The 20,287-nt window shown below is 43.2% G+C and overlaps 1 protein-coding gene across 1 annotated transcript in view; it reads right to left on the bottom strand.

Annotated features, from left to right (window-relative positions):
- Positions 1–20,287, bottom strand: part of FGD5 (FYVE, RhoGEF and PH domain containing 5) — a 397,552-nt gene that overhangs the window by 105,560 nt on the left and 271,705 nt on the right. Inside the window, exons 8-11 of the mRNA XM_069206301.1 lie at positions 16,015–16,102; positions 13,300–13,350; positions 7,820–7,878; positions 119–190 (exon numbers count right to left, since the gene is read on the bottom strand). Coding sequence (XP_069062402.1) covers positions 119–190; positions 7,820–7,878; positions 13,300–13,350; positions 16,015–16,102 — 270 coding nt within the window. The remainder of the gene's footprint in view (positions 1–118; positions 191–7,819; positions 7,879–13,299; positions 13,351–16,014; positions 16,103–20,287) is intronic.

Below are 20,287 nucleotides of genomic sequence, written 5' to 3'. Positions count from 1 at the left end.
ATAGTAACAGTATTAGTATTACGGCACAGCATTATATTTTCACTCCTTCAGAGTAACAAAGGGTTTAAAAAAGGTGGATCATTGTTTTTACTGGGGCACAATTGCACCACACACTCACCCTTCCAGACTCCAACAGGTTGCTCTGACCCCTTACGCTGTGCTCTATATGGACCAACCTCTGCAAGTTCTCCTAGAAAAGAACGAGAAACCATTCAGAGAATGAGAGTGACACACAATACAATCGAAGCGCCCCATTGATGAGTGGCCACCATCCAACGTTTGGCCACTCAACCATCTGTCCCATTTACAGCGGGGGGTTGAATGGCCAGTTTTTACTCTTCCTCACAGCTGCGAAAAACCTGGTGGTAAGGGGTAGTAAAAATATTTAAATGACCCCCACACTGTGGGAGGAAGATCCCATAGTCTGGGGGTCGTTACTTTTAATTTATTCAAAAACAAAATCTCACAATGGGATTTTGTTTTATTTAAAAAACAACAAATAAAAGGTTCGATGGGTGGTACCGTCATTTTGATGGTACAGTCTGTCAAACTTTTAACTCATTGACAGGAACTGCTGTCGGACCTCTGTGACGGCAGTTACTGTCACTAACTAGAGATGTCCACTGGGCGAGTGGGTACCTCTAAGATAGGAGTATGGGTACCCAGTCTGCACTCCAGTGTCGAAATCAGGCCCATGCAGGTGGCCTTTCCTCCATTTCTGTCTTGAAAGGTGATCATTTGAGTTTATGTTAAAAGGGACACTTTGTTGCCAGCCCTGGGATTTCCTTTTACAAACCACTGTAATTTTATACTTTTGGAAACCTGGGTTAAACTGAAGTCTCTTGTTGCTCTCAAGTTACACTATGGTAAATGGAGAGCAGGGATGAGAGAAAGGGAAAAAGACATTCAGAGAGATGGTGTGAAAGAGAGAGAGAGAGAGAGGGAGAGAGAACAAGAGACATAGGAACAAAATCGAGACAAAACAAAGGACAGGAGAAATGCAAAGTGAAATCGACAGACAACATAGCTGAGTACTGGGCTGAGTGCCTGTCCCAAACCTCGCAGGTCACTTTAAATTTCAGGAGGGTTGACCCGGTCTTTCATCCTTTGTGGATGGTGTGTGCTACTTACATAGTCACAGTATGAGTTTTACAGAGAGATTTCCTGTCCAGTGTCCTTACTGTGCAGCAGCTATATTCTATAGTGGTGCTGAGGCAGGAAATATTTGAGTGGGCTATTGAGTGTGCAACGCTGGATTCATCAAGAGAGTATCTCAACAATTTATGAGCCGGCATAACATACCCTTTCTAAGATTAAAACAACTAATGACTGATTAATATTTTTAAATCCAGACTATTAAGGGTTACTTTCATGCACTTGTAAATGGTGCAGGGCGATGTACCACAGGGGTAGTTTCACAGTGCTGGGAACATTCCCTCTTACACTCTCCAACCCTCCTGTGGAATGTCAAGGAAATCCAATACCCCAGGAACTGGAGTGATGGAACTTTATTGAGTGGCCATACCTCCGTGGGAAAACGATCACTCAACAGCCCCTGGGAGTAAGTGCAGATATTTGATGGGTAGATCTATGGCCTGGGCTTCATAAGGTGAGTAAGACTGCATCATTTGTGCTCCACCTAGTGGCAGCACCAACGTACAACAAAAGGCAGAAAAAATTGCAATTTTTTAAAATCTATGAGGAATGGTCGAGCAAACAACATGCTATTTTGACTGGATTTAGACCTAGAAATAAAGAACATTTGGGCTATCTTCACGGTTTACCAAGAAATATCTCTCTACGTCATTGGAACGCACTGAACGCAGCACAACATTCCTAAGACTTTACAACAATGTGACTTTCACCCAAGTTACACAGACCACCTTTAGTTTTCAGTATCACATTGATGACAGAATGCCCTGAAGCGGTCCCAAGTGCCATGTTCGAAGACCACAAAACATACTAAGAGTCCAAAAGTACTTTTTGCTCCTATGTGTTTCTTTCTTCTGTATTTTCCTCTCATGGTCTACAACATCCCCTCCCAACTCTAGTCAAATTAGCAACATTTGAGAGACAGACAGTGTTTCAAGGAGACAGATTTATGGGATTTATTGGTCAAAACTGTTGACATTTTAAAGCCAATTGGGGCACATAAGAGTGTTATGTAGGCTCAAGTTCCACCGACCTTTGTTTAATAAGGAGGCTGGAAAAAGTTACTCTTGAATGTCCTTAACCTGAAAGCAGGATGTATCAGTACTGCCTAAGGTGCAGTGGTATTGGAGTCCACTAAATCCGAATTATGGCTGTATTTTCCTATCAATCCATTTCAGCCGGGGCATTTCTTTTCAAAGATGTAGTAGATCCATGGATCCCTTCCTATGCCAAGGCCTGAAAGACTCTTGCTCTGAAATAGAGGTTCCCAAATTAGGCTCAGTGTGTCCAGATCTATGACACATGTTCAGAATACCCTCCTATAATATACTTATTGCAATTAAGCTAAATGTAATTTTTTTTAGATAGTTGCCATCCTGAAGTTCTGTCTTGGTGACTGGCCCTTCTGGAGGTGCATTGGACACGTACGATGTCAATTAGCAATGAAAATGTATAGGTCCTAGAGGGCTAGTTCCATTCCAGAACTGTAAATGATTTCTATTTAGATGCATGATATGTAAAGGTATCTCACGTGAGCATCCTTAAATGTTGGCATGGAGGTTGCCCCCTTGGACCTGTGTTGGAGACCTCTGCTGTAAAATGTCATGAACGCTTGCGGGACTTGTGGAGCAATCGGCCCCTGGGAAAACGCAGGATCCATTGAGTCACCGGTCTCTGTTTCAGTCTGAAGTCCAGTGCCCTTAAGCTGAGAGTATTAAATTGATGAGTAATATCCCGAAGCATTGCTAAAATAAACAAATGCCCTCGTTACGAGTTAAGGCATAAATTCCAATCACATTACGAGTTTTGTGATATGAATCACACCCTTGCAGCTTTTCCTTGATAAAATGGTAATCAGATCAAAACTGACGAAATTAATCAGTAGAAAAGGCCCAGAAAAAAAGAAAAACGGTTCAGCATCTTATGCCCCAGTTTCCATTGACAGATTTGCAATGGAAGGTTCGTGGTCAATAACCTCGGGGGTAAATACACCCTGTGGCAAATATCATTACTCTGGGGTGTTTGCCAAGTATTTGCGGGTATTTGCCCCGTGTGGTAAATACCCCACCCTATTCCGACAAATTCGCAATTAGGGCACATGGGGCCAGATGTGGCAAAGGGTTTTTCCCATTCTGTGTCAATGGGAAAATGTGTTCGTACATATGGCCCATGGTGTTTTGCAGGACATTAGAATTAAAATGCAAAAAACGTGAAATAACTTCGATCGCGTGTTTTCTGCATTTATGTGCAATTTGCTAAAACCAGCCTTTGGCTGGTGGTAACTGCTCACCGAGTCGCTGCGGTATTCCTGCCTCTTTCAAAGTATGCGTCGCTTGCTAAAATTTGTCCAGTCGGATTACCGTACACCGTACCATTAATCAACAACTGTGATTAGACCACAAGAAGTTTCCAAGTTTGCTCAAATCTGCTTTCTATTGTGAAACAATTCTGGCATTCGCAATTTTGGAAACAAAGGGCCATATGTACGAACAGATTTTCCCATTGACACAGAATGGGAAAAACCCTTTGCTACATCTGGCCCAAAATACTGAAATACTATTGAAAAGATTATGCTGAGGGGCAGAGGAAGCTGGCGCCTCCCAGTGGAGCCTCCAGCTAGGTGAGACCATAATGAGGGAAGTTTAGACATCTGCAGACACTGGTTCCAGTAATGATTTAAAGGCTCCAGCAATTACCTGGGCCCTGCTGCACCTGATGCCCATGGCTCCATCCACGTGTGCCCTTGTGTCACTTCTTCTTGGAAAATAGATGCTGCTGATGCAGTTGGCATTGTTTTTGCGCTTTTTACAGGTACCGAAAAAAATTATCATTATCATTTCTGTTAAAAGGAGTTGGACTATGGCCCCTCATTAGTGTGTGCTCATTAAATGCAGTTGTGGCTTGTGGGGGTTACTGGGGGTGGGGCGGGGCTGCTATAATAATTACCTACACGCCCAGCCAGGGTGCTCCCAGGCAGACTGGGAGCCTGTGCCTGCTGTTTCCAGCCCGACAACACAGTGCCGGGCTTGAGAGAGCACAGTGCGCATGTGTGTTTGGCCGGTCCGAGACACCTGGCCAAACACACATGTGCACTGAGGGGAGTTCAGAGTGCTTTGACTCCGCCCACCTGTTGGGACACAGGAGTACATGTTTTGATTGGGCAGGCAACACGTGCTTCCACAAAAAAAGGGCCTGCACTCCACCCAGCTGTGATCATTTTGTTTATTTATCCAGTTGCCTGAGCTTGAACTTTGAGCAGAGGTTGGGATTAGAACATTATGCTCCAAAGTCAGCAGCTCTAGTCATTAGGTATTATCTTGAAAAGGAATTAAACAGCTGCAGGGCTTCCTGGGCTTGTTCTCCTGCCCCTGCATATTGGATTCCAGTGCAAATCAAACTAATTTTTCTGCTGTCTTGTCTAGCTCAGTCAGACCCACTTCTTCCCTTGTTTTCTCTTTTCTAGGACAGAGTAGCTTAGCTTTGTTAATCTTCTGTTTGGTTAGTAAGAACCAGCTCTCTCAAACCTTCTGAAACGGTCTCATCTTGCTCTAAAATAGACAAGTCCACTCTTATCTTGTTCTTCTGCTTGCTTGCTCATTGTGGACCAGCTCAGCTAGGCCTTGCTCTCCTCTTTTGTCTCTACTGTGGTGACCTAACTCAGCATGGCCTTGTTCTGCTGCTCTTGTCTACTGTGGGTCAGTGCAGCAACATCTTTTACTTTTGCTTTGTCTACTGTTGGTTAGCTCAGCCTGGCCTTGTTCTTCTGCTCTATTCTTAACAGTTAGTCAGCACAGTCTAGCCTTCTTCTTCTGCTCTCTTGTCAAACTGTTGCACACAAACGCATTTTACATGGATTGTGGATCTCAAAATGAGCCCTATTGTGTTAATCATTTTTGGATTGATCTGGTACTGCAAGGAAAGATATATTGTCCCCTCAATAAACCTACAAAAAGAGGCATGCTTAAGAATAGACCACTATTATTGTGGCATATCTTTTAGACTGTTGTGAATGACTGAATATCAAAGTTTTACACTGAATATGAGGCACCTCCCCTTTGTCAGACTGGTGCTGCTTGAAAAATGTGGGAGATATGGTCAGGAGAATCTTAGGTCTCCAGATCACTAGGGCATGACACTCCTATCCCCTCGCTGCTGATCCTCCCTCACGTTTCCCTCTTTTAAATGCCTGATCACTACAAACAGTGGATCTAATTTGTTGACAGTCATTTCCTACCTTTAACTATATGAAAGGATGAGAGAGATATATGACAAAGTAGGGCGAAATCAAACACCAGAGCTGGCAAAACCTGCTGCATCAAAAGAGCTATATGTGCCACGTTTTGGGAACAAAGTCAATTTATGTGGCACTTTTTGTGGCATTATTAAGCAGCCCTAGCAGTTTCATAAAACCCAATTCATAAATCTTCAGAACTGTAGAGCTTTTTTTAAACTAAGAACACAACACACATTTAGCAGATGGCATCCAAAAATGCTATTCAGTAACAATGAACTACTTTAGCTTGCACTAACATACAAGAGCATCATTTTTAATACTTTCTTTGTCAAATCCCCCCAACTCTCAAACTAGATTAGTTTGGGTACAATTTATGCAATGTTAAGTTCGGCTGAACAAATCAGGCACTCACTTGGATGCACCCCTTCCACTGAAAGGTGTGTTACATCTTTAATACTGCACATTTCAAATATGGCTTAAAGAGGACATTCAGTGGGTGATGCCACATTTATTTCAACACACAAGAAGACCTCATCCAAGGTAAGCCCTAGCATCCCTACTATTAGCAATAGTGGGTGGTGCAGGACTGTCTCAATGGAACTGATATTTTTAATGTTCCCTGTAAGATCTCTTACAACCTCCCTATGAAATTGAATACGGGGTTTATTCTGTGGGGGGCACTGCAAGCAGCTCCTTCTATCAAGAATTATCTCTGCTGTGTACTATTTCAGTTAATTATTGACTATATGAAAGTATCACCAGGTGGCACTTTAAGATTCAAACTCTTAGAACAGATGCGAAGTTTCTGGAGACCTACATCCTGATTCCACCCCTGAGGACACTACTGTTTTCAGAACACTGTAGTGCAAACACGCATTGACTTCAACAGGGAACAGGTTCTTTTATTTAATTCATTAATTTAAATATTTTGCAATGCGCGGCAATATTCCAGAAGGATGCTTCAGTATGAAATGAATCAATAAAAGCAATTAAGAGAAGAGCATTATGGCAAGAAGCCACTTCTTGGCGGCTTCACATGAGCAGTCATTTCTTACTATTATTAGTTAGAACTTAAATTTGAACCCCTGCCGAAATACTTAATTAAATTATTCGCATTGCAAGTAAGGATCAATTTTCCAGTGTATTGCTGCACTGCCTCAATAATGGCACACTAGATGGCTTCACACTCACAGCAATCCAAGTGCAAATAACTTGTTTTCCACATTGACAAACAGATCTCATTCACAAGGTACATTTTTCAGATATGAACTCAACAACATCGGGTAAAACAACGCTCCACGAATCAGCATGATCTATCTCGCTCATGTATCCTCGAACAGTGATGTGTTTACCACAAGACATAACCAGATAGCTTGTCAGGAGCACATGCTCCTCACCCAACGTTTCCCACGTAGGTCATACTACAACCACACACGTCTGCACCCAAATATGCAGGACCATCCTCAATCACTCGGGCAGTTAGAGCGCAACAATGCCACACTTATAGCAGTTGTGTGCTAAAAACGTTCAAATAACATATCAAAATATAACCCTGTGCTGGTCTGGTATCAATGCCACTCACTGTGTAAAATAGAGCCCTGCCAACTTTCTAGGACTTCTAGCACTACCCCTGCAGCAGTACTAGCAATGTTTCTTTTTCATATAGTTGGGGCAACAGGCTAATCAGTGGTCTTCACAGGTAGTCCTTCACCTCTGTAAAGTCTGCACTCAAAATAGGAGTAAGCCTTAAACCTCACAATGAGACATTAACTCACATCACTGTGATCCTCATCTGCATCCTGGCCCAGATCACCTTCAAGCCTCCTGCATTGTGCACAAGCCCTTGTTCCTCGCTGAGATAACAGTCCATTTTGGAGAAAAGTGCATAGTTTCTAATTATGAACTCGCCCTTCTGGAGTAAACAAGACATGCATAGAATTCTTCTCCACCTTTGTCTGTTTGGAAATTCGTCCCAATCCTTCTCGATCTCACAGTCATTGTCCAACCATTCACAAAGAGGAGAAAATTGAAAAGACGATCTTCCACCAACAACACCTCTTCAAGCAATTCCCAATACCATGGATGCCAGAGGACTCTATCAACCACATACTCTGTTCTGTAATGTGAGATACTGCCTGCAGTGTTTTACATTATAACTTATATTGTTATTCTATGTAGACATACATATCATGTTCTATTCAGGAGTCTGCTCCATTCCAAAGTAAGACATGCGATCAATAAACCAAAAAAAATGAAACAAAAAAAACTAAGCAATACAGGATAAAAACTGAACGTCCCTACAGTTTATGCATTTTTGAAGACAGGGTACAGCCTGATGGATTCTGGAATCCACAATCTCTGATGATTAGTAGAAAACACAAATATGGTTGATTGTACAGCCCCACCTGTGAGAATATGTCAGAAGTTCCTTACCCCCTGTCTCATGCTTTCGTTGGCTTGATCAGCAACTTCGGAAATGAGGACCAAGGCAGCTGATTGAGGAAAACAAGAACAACATACATGATCAGTAAGTTACCCAAACAGTATCACACATACCTTGTACAACTTGGCTCTTCAAACATTTCCTTGGCATGACCCCATTTTCCTTTATCAACCAATATTTTACATTGATGAGAATCAGCAACCTCCATTTCCATCTTTTATAAGTTGGAATAAATGGCATTTGATTGGCCTAGAACCCACACAGCGACCAAAACAAAGCTCTTCACTGACTCCACAGGCGTCCCACACCACAGGATTGAGAACCTTCTGATACAGAAAAGGGGCATACATATCCATACAATGCTCTATATCCCGTGAGAAGCATGTAAACAAAACAGTAGCAACAACCCTGGGACCTGAAACTGCAAGCCATCAACTCAACTGCATGTGGACTGGGTCTGAAAACATTTATGCAGGTTTCATATTGCCTGTGCCCACACTTTTGTGGACAGGTAAAGGCTCCACCAATTTCACTGATGGGTCATCAACCTGGGTTGGCAATTAGCTGCAATGAAATTTGCAGGATCTTGTCTCTGCCCCGGGTTCATAAAGGTAACTTAAACTTTTTAGCATTTTAATAATTTACGCCTCTGAGCAGGTTTGCTACTATTTTGGCTATTCACAAAATCTAAGGGTAAATTTACTCCAAACGTAGATCTTACATGTCTCCACCAAATTGAAGGTCCTGGGGCTATTCACAAAAGTTACTTATACTTTGACGTAAAATACATGTGTGGTTTACTACTACACTTTTGAGTAAGTTGACTACTTTTTGCTATTCACAAAATCTGAGTGTAAGTGTAAATTACATATGTAAAATCCTCAAATGTGCATGTTACCTTTGTGAAAAGCCCCTGCAGTATGTGAAAGCCCTCCATAAGGGGACGAATCACACCAAATATGCAAATAATAGAAACACTTGGGATTCAGGATCACTTGAATTCAGATGCAAAAAATTTAGATTGTACAATCTCTGTATGGAATGTATAACCCCCAAAATGTGCATTCACTATGGTTCTGGTGGATAATTCCAGCCAGTTACATTTCTGATTATCAAACATTAATTTTTAGTGACCAATTAAAATTCTAAGTGCATTTTGAGTTGATGTGCATCTTTGAAATAACCTAATAGAAAAACATAGATTATCTTCCTTGCTTTTCTCTTGCACCGCCAAAGGGAATACATGTTCTCAAAACAATCTTGTAAAGTTGATAAAGGAGGTATCACTTTGTTTTGAGAAAGAGAATGGTTTAGAGTTTGGGAATGGTTCTAAATTGTTTTTAATCTTGAAGAAATGCTGCAAACAAGCTATGCAGATGGAAATCATTACGTTGTATGAATTCCCATGCCAGTGAATGATTTCCTCTGAAGTGTATCTTCAGCAGAATCATTTTGGGCCTTAAACAACGATTTTGCTGAGATAAATGATTGCAGAAAGTCAGATGTTTCTGCAGAAGCAAAGAGAAAAAAAAATGCAAGTGACACAAAGTTGGAATGTTTTCCATATACCTTTGCGAGACAGCAAAAACACTTTGCTCACCACTGCAGTGGCGATTCTTTGTCAGGAGTGGAATATTATGTGTGGGACGGGACGCATGGAAGAATGCTGAGGGAGACGTGTGAGTTTTGAACACCGCTAGGCATGGGCATTCGTGTGGTGAAGGGGGAGAGCTTACCCCCCCTGGATTAGGTACAGCCTGGTGTGTAGGCTCTCAGTACAGCGTAACATTATGGCCGCCGTAGTGTTACGCTGCCTGCACTAGTACGGCCGCGGCCCCTGCCAAAAACAGTCTGGGACGCCCCAGAGCCCCCCCAACCCCCTGAAAAAACTTCTGCAGACGCCCATGCCACTGGGGCAGTTATTGGAGGGGTTGCTTTCGCGGTCGACATGGCAGCTGAGCTTTGTACTTAATATGAACGAACCACCTCTCACTCAGTCAGCTTTGTACAGCATTTCTGCTTTCCGACACCTACCATCAGTCACGTGTGATTTTTTTTTCTTTTTAGGTCAGGCCTCTGAGGCAGCTTTGTAAGTCCCGTCAGACTAATGTTTTCCCAAAAATAAAATCATACTTGACATACGTTCATTGACAGGGTTTTGATCAATGGGCTTCATCCATTGGTCAGTTTGGTTAATTCACGTTTTGCTTGTGCCCACAACAGCACACTGCATGGGCCAATAGCTCCCTTCACTTTGACTGCACAAAGCCTGTGCGTGTTGTTTACTAAAGATAATTCCTTTCTCTCCAGTGACACAGCTGGTTCAAAGTGTACTTGTTATTTATTTTATATCAGTACGTTAAATGCTGGCTATTTTGCCTGCACTTCAGGGACCAGTGTTTGTTATTTTAAATGTAAAATGTGTATTGAGAGCAAATAGTGGCTATGCTTAGGTGGAGGCATATTCTTTATGGCATACTCTTGCAATAAAAAAATAAAAGAAGTAAATATAATCATCTCAGTAGCTTGCCTTGGCTAGAACTATTTGCTTTGATCATGCTTTTAAAAAATGAAAATGCCCTAATTTAGTAGGCTGATAATTAGCTGTAATTGTCATAACTGACTGCAAATCACATGTAAACGTCCATTAGACACCTGGTTGTGTTTCCTAATCACAGGTACACGGGCACGTAGGGCGTCCATCATAGCTCCAAGACGTCTGTATCCATGCTAGGCTTTCAGAAATCCACAAAAGAAAACTGTCCAAACAAAGAATCTAAGAGGAACTAATTTACATAGTCAGCAGTTATCTTCAAAATCTGCCTCTGATGTTGTCCTCCTGGCGCTACACTGGACACCCCACTTAGCTTGTACACTTCTATTGTACTGGACCTTTGTTGCTCTCCCTGTTTACCTGGTACAAGTATATAATTTTGGAGCTACCCTGCACACTGTACTTACCAGGTGCACTTATATAGTCATAGACCAACACTGGGCACCCTTCTTACCTAGTACATTTATATAATCCTGGATCTACATTCAGTCGCGGCACACGGCAAGCAGAAGGAGGTGTGGGGGAATACAATTTAAATTAATAGTAAAAAAAAAACACTTACTTCCATCGCCGCCGCTGCCGCCGCATCGCTCAATCTGCTCCTCTGCAATCCTGACGCTGCTCAGAGCAGCATCAGAATTGGCTGGAAGTGCCCAGCCAGGGCGCTCCCGGGCAGACTTGGAGTCTGTGCGGGCTCTCTCCAGCCCGGCAACTGTGTTGCTGGGCTGGAGAGAGCCCTGTGCACATGTGTGTATGGCCGGCCCGAGATGATCTGCCAAACATACATGCACACTGAGGGGGAGTGCTGTGCACTCTCCCTCACTGCTCGTCACCGCCGTGGCCAGCACCTTTTACCAAAAAACACTAATAAACACAGTTTATTATCATTTTTTGGTAAAAAGGTTTTCAGCTGCCGCTGCTGGCGGGGAGGGGGGCAACGCTCCTCCGCCCTAATGGAGGAGCTGCCCCTGTCTACACTGCACAGCGTACTTGCCTGGTACACCTATATAGTCCTGCATCCAGCGTTCACACCCTATTTACATGGTACACATATAGTCCTGGAGCTACGTTGGCAACCTTGCGTACCTAGTGCACTTATATGGTACTGGACTATGCTGCACACCCTACTTACCTGGTACACATACAGACCTTGACCTTCATTGTACAACCTACTTTCCTTGTACACTTATAGAGCCCCAGAACTGTGGTGTACACCCTACTTACCTTACACATGTATATAGTCCAGGACCAACATTCCACACCCTACTTACCTGGTGCTCTTATATTATCCTGGACTTATGTTGTATGTACACTCTACTTATATAACACACATAAAGTTCTGGACTTATGTTGGACACCTACTTACCTGCTACAATAATATAATCCTGGACCTACATTGTACACACTACTTACCTGGTAGACTTACATAGTCCTGGATTTATATTGAACACCCTACTTCCTGGAATACTCATATAGCCTGGACCTATATTGTATGTGCTACTTACCTGGTACACGTATATGGTCCCAAAACTACACTGGCCACCCTAGTTATCTAAAAGCACTTATATAGTCCTGGAGCTACTTTTCACATCCTGCTTCCCTTGTGCATTTATATAGTCCTGAGCTACTTTGCACACCCTGCTTCCCTTGGACAATTATATAGTCCTGGAGGTACTTTGTACACCCTGTTTCCCTTGTACACTTAGATAGTCCTGTAGCTACTTTGCACACCCTGCTTCCGTCGTGCACTTATATAGCCCTGGAGCTACTTTGCACACCCTGCTTCCCTTGTACACTTTTATAGTTCTGGAGCTACTTTGCACACCCTGCTTCCCTTGTGCACTCATATAGTCCTGTTCTTATGCTGGATGCCCTACTTACCTGGCACACTCTGACCTAATTACTTACCCAACACATTCAAATAGTCCCAAACGTATGATCTCCACCCTATTTACTTTCTACAGTTATATAGTCGTGGACCTATATTGTACACCCTACTTAGCTGACACACTTCCATAGTTCTGGATTTACGCTGGGCATCCTACTTACCTGGTACACTAATGTGGTTCTGGACCTACACTGCACACCCTACTTATCTGGTACACGTATATAGTCCTGGACCTACATTGCACACCCTACTTACCTGGTACACGTATATATTCCTGGACCTACATTGTACACCCTACTTACCTGCTACATGTATATTGTCGGACTGACTTTGCACACCTTATTTATCTGGTACAAATATAATCCTAGACCTATGTTGTACACCCTGTGTACCTACTAAACGCATGTAGTCCCGGAACTGCACTGTACATGCCACACGCCTGACTCACATGTATCGTACTGGACATACGTAGGACACCCGACTTACCTGGTACACTTATATAGTCCTGGACCTACGTAGGCCACCCTAGATATCTGGTATACTTATAAAATCCTGGAACTACATTTCACATCCTGCTTGAATGGTACATGTATGTAGCCTGGACCTATGTAGGACACCCCTCTTACCTGACCCACTTATATAGTCCTGGGCCTACGTAGGCCGCCCTAGATATCTGGTACACTTATAAAATCCTGGAACTACGTCAAATCCTGCTTGCATGGTACATGTATGCAGCCTGGACATATGTAGAACACCCTTCTTACCTGACACACTTAGATAGTCCAAGCGCTATGGTGTGCACCCTAGTTACCTGCATATTTCATACTCCTAGTCTTACATAGGACATCCTACTTACCTGATACAGTTACATGTGCTCGACATCACAGCAGGGTGAAATAAATTAATGTCATTAGAAGAGGCCTACAGGAGCTCACATCTCAAAAACAAGACTACTATCCAAGGTGTACAACATCAGCATAAATTCAAAACACAGAAGTCAGCACAAACTGCTGTCATCATCCACCTACCTTGTGTGTCTTCATACTCGGGAGAGTCAGGGCAGAGGTTATTCAAGTAATCTGCAAGAGAGGGCGAGAGGTCAGGCGCAGCCTAGGAGGTGGGTGACAAGCAGTCCAGCTCCAAGGATAACGAGGGCACCCCGTGCCCCCTGCATCCCAACCATGCAGGAGGCTGACGTTTATTGTCATTTCAGGCCCTGCCGCCTGCAGCTTGGGGTTACAGTGCACCTGCTAACGATACAAGCTGCCACTCACCCACCCATAAATAGCAATGCCTAACAGGTCAGCAGGAGCCCATCCAGCTTGCACGTGGGGGCTTTGCTCACGTGCAAAGCTCTAAATTCAAGCATACGCTCACCTCTAGTTTGTATTTCCTTCAAAAGTGTTCACATTTTGTACCGATTTGGAAGCATTTGTCAAAGGAAGGTTATTTCATGTGGACTCTGGCACCTGGGAGCATATTTAATAATCTTTCACCAGACCCAGGGCACTGAGCAAAGTAGCTGCACTGCGTTAAGTGAAAGGGAGAGACCAGACATGTCCATATTTACAAAGATATGGAGCATTTCTACTCTCTCCTTACACTGGTGGACTGAGCGCTGCGTAGTGCCAATGCACGCACCCTTGCACCATATCGCAGAATGCAGCAGACATGGAAAGAGGAAAAAAAGAAGAAGAAATAATGTATTTCTCCTTGCTACGCCTCACTGGGAAAGGCATAGCATTTTAACACATTCCCAGGTAACAGGTCTTTGGAAATATAAGATTACGCCAGAATCCATGGTTGGATGCATGGGAACGCCCATGCTCCACCCAGGGAACGTGTCCCAAGTTGAAACGTAACATAATGCAACGCAAGCAGCTGCGTTACACTTCCTAGCAAAGTCACACAAGGCGGCGTGAATGGTCCCCCAGTTAGGCATTTCCTTGTAATTACTGCTCTTTTAGAAAAACAGATATTCAGCACTCTACTCTTGAGCGCACTTTAACAAGTTTTTAGTCTTGGTCTTATGCCTTAATGCCACCTCTCATGCTGTCGCTCCAAATGCATTAAAGCACCCGTCTGGTGAACGATGTCATAATAGATCTCAAAACGCCAGCGACATCACCAAATAAATATTTTAGATACCTATTTTTGGTGATTGTTAGTGACACAGGGTTAGGAAAAGAGGTTTAGGTCTGGCATTAGCCATGCCCTCTTTATTTTATTAAAATTATATGTATATATACTTATTTTTAAGGACTCTCAGTCATCTCTTTTCAGCCATTGGTCTGTCATTCACAGTGCAGCCATTGGCTAACTTCACAGAGAGTGCATTCTGCCTTTTCACAAGGAGCAAATGCACTCATTAAGTTCCCTCCAGTGCGAGGGAATACTTTACAATGTGTGTTTTTTTATATACCAAACATATTTTTGCTTTTAGCCAGCGTTTTTTAAGACTGATGAGGGCCTTGAAATGTCCCCAACACTAAAACGATGCACAAATCATGATAAAACAAAAAAAAAAAATCTGACAAAGTCAAAAGGCTGGATGTCAACATTGGACCTATTGGCTTTGCCAATGCTAATTTTTCTCTACATCTCATGTAGAGAAAAGCAAGCAATTCTCTTAACCCAGCCCAGCATCCCTAACAATCATCAACAATAGGTGTTCTAGAATGTTGGTTTGTTTGGTGATGCCTGTTTGGGTTTTGTGATTGTACTGTGATGCCTTTCTACTGGATGGCCCCTTTAATACCAGTGAGACATATCTCCCATCCTCCTCTCCTTTAGGTCATTGGTATTCAGTCCTTGAGAATCTATGATTTCTGATTCAGCATACGCAATCCCAACAGGTCTCAAATGTCAACAATTGCTCCTAATGGGACGGCAGATGTGGGTTTCAATCTGGACAGAATAGTCCAAGTCAGGCCTCTCTGATGAGTTACACAGAGCTTACTAGGGTCCTTTCCCTGATAGCTGCAGCACTCCCTTTTTGGATGCTGAAACTTTACACGGGTTCTTCTACCTGCTAGAAACATCCAAGGTCCTTACGTAGAATCAGTACCATGCCTATCTAATGCATAACGGTGCCCCCCCACTCTCTGCACCCCACAGTCTCTTACCATAAATGCAAGATCTCGTCCGGTAAGTGGTAGTTGCTACTTCTCTAACCTACAAAAACATCTACATACAGGTATTGCTGGGCTGCACTGGCAAAGGTTGCTAAGCCAAATCATGGAGCTGGTCTTGCAAAGACGTGTCTCTAAAGTCCTGCCTGAAATCTCAAGTGTTACTCAAGCTACGGGTTCTGAAACACCTTCAATGTTACCCCTGTTTGGAGCATCAATATTCCTACCCCATGAAGACACACATTTCTCTAGATTACTTAAATTAAGAAGACCTCAGCATCCCTGACCTTATATATGTCTAGTCATAAGTGCATCCACAGCCATGTGTGTATTTGAGGCTGAACATTTCTAAAGCCATTCAAGTTGAGCACATGATCATTCGTACATGCCAACATAGTCCTAGCTCATAAATGTCTGTTACATACATGTTCCCAACCTCTAGTGTGTTTAAATCCATGCATGTTTATGCAACGCTGCCCACTGCTCAGGATGTGAAGACTAGTTAATGACCTCTGCTGAGGGATTTAAAGACTGGCAGTGGCTCGGTCGCCAAATATGGGTCTCCGGAAAGATGGAGGCGCATACCAAGGGGAAAGGGTGATTACTACTCACCAGTCAGGATCATGTGATACTGGAACACGCGCTCGATCACCCTCAGAAGCTGGTGTTTCACATTCACGCGACCCCAGTCTGGGTTCTGCTGCTCCCCAGAGGAAAGAGAGGACGAGAATGCTTAACAACAGCAGCATAGTAACACCATGCAATCCACAAAACAACAATAATAATAAATCGGCTAAGAAAGAGTACCCTCTTCTCTATTTTAAGGATATTGCAAGGAATTCTACCACATTAAACAAAGATTACACTGAAAGTCAAGTTTCTTAACTTTCCATACGTTTAACATACAGAAGAGGGCATTTATTTTGTATAATGCATGCTTATTCTCTCTTGTCTCCTGCCTTCCAATTAATGGTGGCCTGATAACCCCTCCTAGGAAATATATTGTCCTTCTGCAACTAGGCAGAATGAATGTGAAATATGCTCTATGTGAAAAATGTAAAGTATATTTGCAGCTTCTACAGTAGCGGCTCGCGGGCCGCCAAAGGGGTGGGGAGGAGGTGCTCGGGGGGTGGAGGGGAAGATGCGGAAAAATTAAATTCAATAAAAAAAAAATTAAACCAAAAAAACACTTACTGCTTCGGCGTGTTTCCGCGCCGTGCTCATCTGTCCCTCATCGCTGCTGCAGGCACAGGCTCCCAGCCTGCCTTGCGGCCAATGCTGACGCTGCCCAAAACAACATCAGGATTGGCTGGGAGCACCCAGCCCGGGCGCTCCCAGGCAGACTGGGAGCCCATGCAGGCTCTCTCCAGCACAGCAACACAGTTGCTGGACTGAAGACAGCCTACAGCGCATGTGTATTTGGACGGCCAGCGGCATGCCAGTCAAAAACACGTGCTCTGAGGGGGAGTGCTGAGCACCCCCCTTCAGTGCACGTCACCTCCGTGGCCCCGCCCCTTTTCAAGAAAACGATAATAAACATTGTTTATTATTATTTTCTTCAAAAGGTTTTGCAGCTGCCGCTGCTGGCGGGGGAGGGGGCGATGCTCCTCCGCCCATACGGAGAAGCCGCCACTGAACTTCTAAACTGAGGCAAGACTAAGCGCCTGATTTAGATCTCGGTGGATGGAATACTCCATCACAAATGTGATGGATATCCCATCTGCTGTATTACAATTTCCATAGAATATAATGGGATTGTAATACGGTGGACAGGATATCCATCACGTTTGTGGCGCGGTATTCTCCTCTCCCAAGATATAAATCAGGCCCTATGTCTGGAAGCAATAAAATTAAGAAAAAATAGATGCTTGTTTTAGAATATCAGAGGATATTCCTGTTCTCAGGTGTGATCCATTCAGAGGCAATCACCCCAGAAGAAATGTTTTTCAGGCCTTGAATGTGTTTCAGAAAATGACGGTGACTATTAGTGAAAAGTATGGAGAGGAGTTGAAATGTGAATCCTGCTTTCATTGGGCGTCTGAATGGTAATATAGTTAAAGTGCATTGTTCACCACTGTGCAGGCTCTCCAGACCCTGGTAGAAGTTGTTAGATATCATGAGGCAATTATTCTAAGTAATTATGAGCTATGTATTATAACTTGAGTGCAATATCTTATTATAGGCTACTTCTGTCAGTAGTAGTCTTATATGAAGAAGTAATAATACAAGCATTAAAAAGCTTTACAAGTACTCCATATAATACATTACTAATAATAACTCTGCTATCTTTACTATGACAGCTACGACTATTACTTCTCCTATTGCTTCTACTGTTACTGTCTGCAAATGGTATCAGTGGCAACTAAGCTGTTTGCTCTTATGGTCCACTCAACGTTTCATTAGAAGAATGATGGCCTCTTAAGGGAAGAATTTCAATCAATAACAACCGTTCTTGCTAACTTGTGACCAGCTACTAACTCAGTTTCAGGTAACAGTACCATCCTATAGACAATACAGTCATCTTTAGCAACAAATGTGATACCTCCCTGATCATTCTGCTTGGTCACTCTGCGACCTTTGACACCTACCATAAAGCCCTAAGAAACATTCTGTAAACAGGCACAGGGTTCTCAGATACAGCTGTTCTGTGGGTTACATGGATCACTCCAGTTTTCAACAACTCATCTACTTGGGCATCTCAGATGTTACCAATGACCTATGGAGTGGTCCAGGGGCTTATCTTCTCTCCTGTTATCTTTAGCCTTTACATAGAACCCATCAGAATCCTGCTTAACAAACAATGAAATCAAGGACCATCAACATTTTGAAGACCCAGAACTCTAAATGTAAATATCTTTTGCCAACAATATTGAATTACTTAAGACATGCTTTGCCCTCATAGAGAACTGAATGTCAAGCACCTATCTCAAATTAAATCCAACGTAAACAGCAACATACAAGCACAGATCCATAAATAGGTATCTGATGTGTCCCATCTGGTAGGGTGCCTATAGTTTTAAGTTATTCCCACTGGTGTAGAACCAAACTGATTTGCTTATGGCTGATCTCTGTCTAGTCAGTGTGACTTGATGGGGAAAAGGTGATGGCCTGTTATCTATCCCGAGTGATTGCCGGTGGCTGAGATTAATTGAAGCATTTCTTCTATCATCTTGCTGTTTGTGCAGTGTACACTCTAAGGCCCATATTTATACTTTTCTAGCACCCCATTTGCGTCATTTTTTGACGCAAAAGTGGCACAAACTTACAAAATGCAATTATATTTTATAAGTTTGTGCCACTTTTGCGTAAAAAAATGACGCAAACGCAGCAGTAAAAAAGTATAAATATGGGCCTAAGTGCGATGGGCACGCTCAGAGATGGGTCCTATCCTCACTGTCCTAGAGAACTCAAAATACGTGTCACTGACCAGACTCAGGTAGGTCAAAACTGGTCTGGGTTTGCTTGTCTTCACGTCTGGAGGGGACTTGGCCCGGCAATTCAAGCTAGATTGTTCCTATTGGAGAAGAACAAAGACTGATTTCCATTTGCCAGGTCTCTGCTTACACTGAATGTAAGCAATGGTATGGGATGGGGCCCTGTGTGACTGACAGTAGCTGAGATTCATTCAAGTATTCCATCACCTTGTTGTGAAGCAGGACTGAATGACACTTCAACTCTGCCTGAGCAAATAAATTGGATTCATCATTTACACCAATTTTTCCTTCAAGAAATGTAGACGGTAGCTCTTGTCATTAATGTTATTGAAGGCATGCATGGCTTTTGGCTAGGTATGGCCTCAGAATAACAGCTCAAGGCATGGGCAATTGCCTTGTCTCTCTGTTTCTCACTGTTTCTCTCTCTCTTACTTACACACCAACGACACACATATACAATCTCAACACACACACTTGCAACAGGAAAAGTGACTAAGAGTGGGTCAAATGCACTTGTTTGTTGGACTGCTGTGTGCAAGTGTCTTCAGAGAATGTAGCGCCGTGACTGAAAGCCACAAGAGTCACTGACCCATTTGAGGAATGGAATAACAGAGTAACACGTTAGTGTGTTGCAAAGGGTAGGGATTCCACTTCAACACCAATGCTGGACTTACATCACACCAATGTGAATGTTGTATGAATGTAAGTGGTATTTTCATAGCGTGAACTTAGCCAAAAGGCAGCAGAGTGCTGTACAAGGTCACAAACAAGCACAGTGTCAGTGATAGTAGAGGTAGCTGGCTTGTGGGTGGTTAATGGATTGTGATTTTTTTTTAAAGAGGTATGTTAGAAATGGGGCCTCCATTTTGCGGTCAGTTTACACCCTGCCCAAGTAGGGACCCTCACTCTACTCAGTGTAAGGGAGCCACACACCTAAGATAACCCTTGCTCACCCCTTGGTAGCTTGGCTCGAGCAGTCAGGCTTATCTCAGAGGCAATGTGTTAAGTATTTGTACCCGCACACAGTAACACAGTGAAAAGAACACAAATGGACACCACACCAGTTTAGAAAAATAACCAATATTTATCTAAGTAAAACAAGACCAAAACGAAAAAAATCCAACATACACAAGCAAAGAATGCATTTTTAAAGATTAAATCCCAATAAAGCCCTTAGAAACACAATAGCTCCAGCTGGTGCTCTAACTGCGTTGTGGCATAGTGATTTCCAACAGTCCGATGCCTCTTGCAAGGTAATGCGGCGCCGGTCACGGAGTCGCAAGGACCCCAGGTACACTACAATAGAAACGTGGACGTAGGCATCACTGAAGCCGGTGTGGCATCGGTTCTGTGCTGATACACAGGAGGTGAGGCGTTGGTTCCTATCAGAGGCAGCGGAGTTGAGGTGGCGTCAGCTGAGAGGCGTCGGTTTCTTATGATCCAGCGGGATC

Source organism: Pleurodeles waltl, chromosome 9 (genome assembly GCF_031143425.1).
Source record: "Pleurodeles waltl isolate 20211129_DDA chromosome 9, aPleWal1.hap1.20221129, whole genome shotgun sequence".
Classification (NCBI taxonomy): domain Eukaryota; kingdom Metazoa; phylum Chordata; class Amphibia; order Caudata; family Salamandridae; genus Pleurodeles; species Pleurodeles waltl.
Note: the sequence above shows the minus strand (reverse complement) of the source record. Positions and strands in the feature narration are given on the sequence as shown.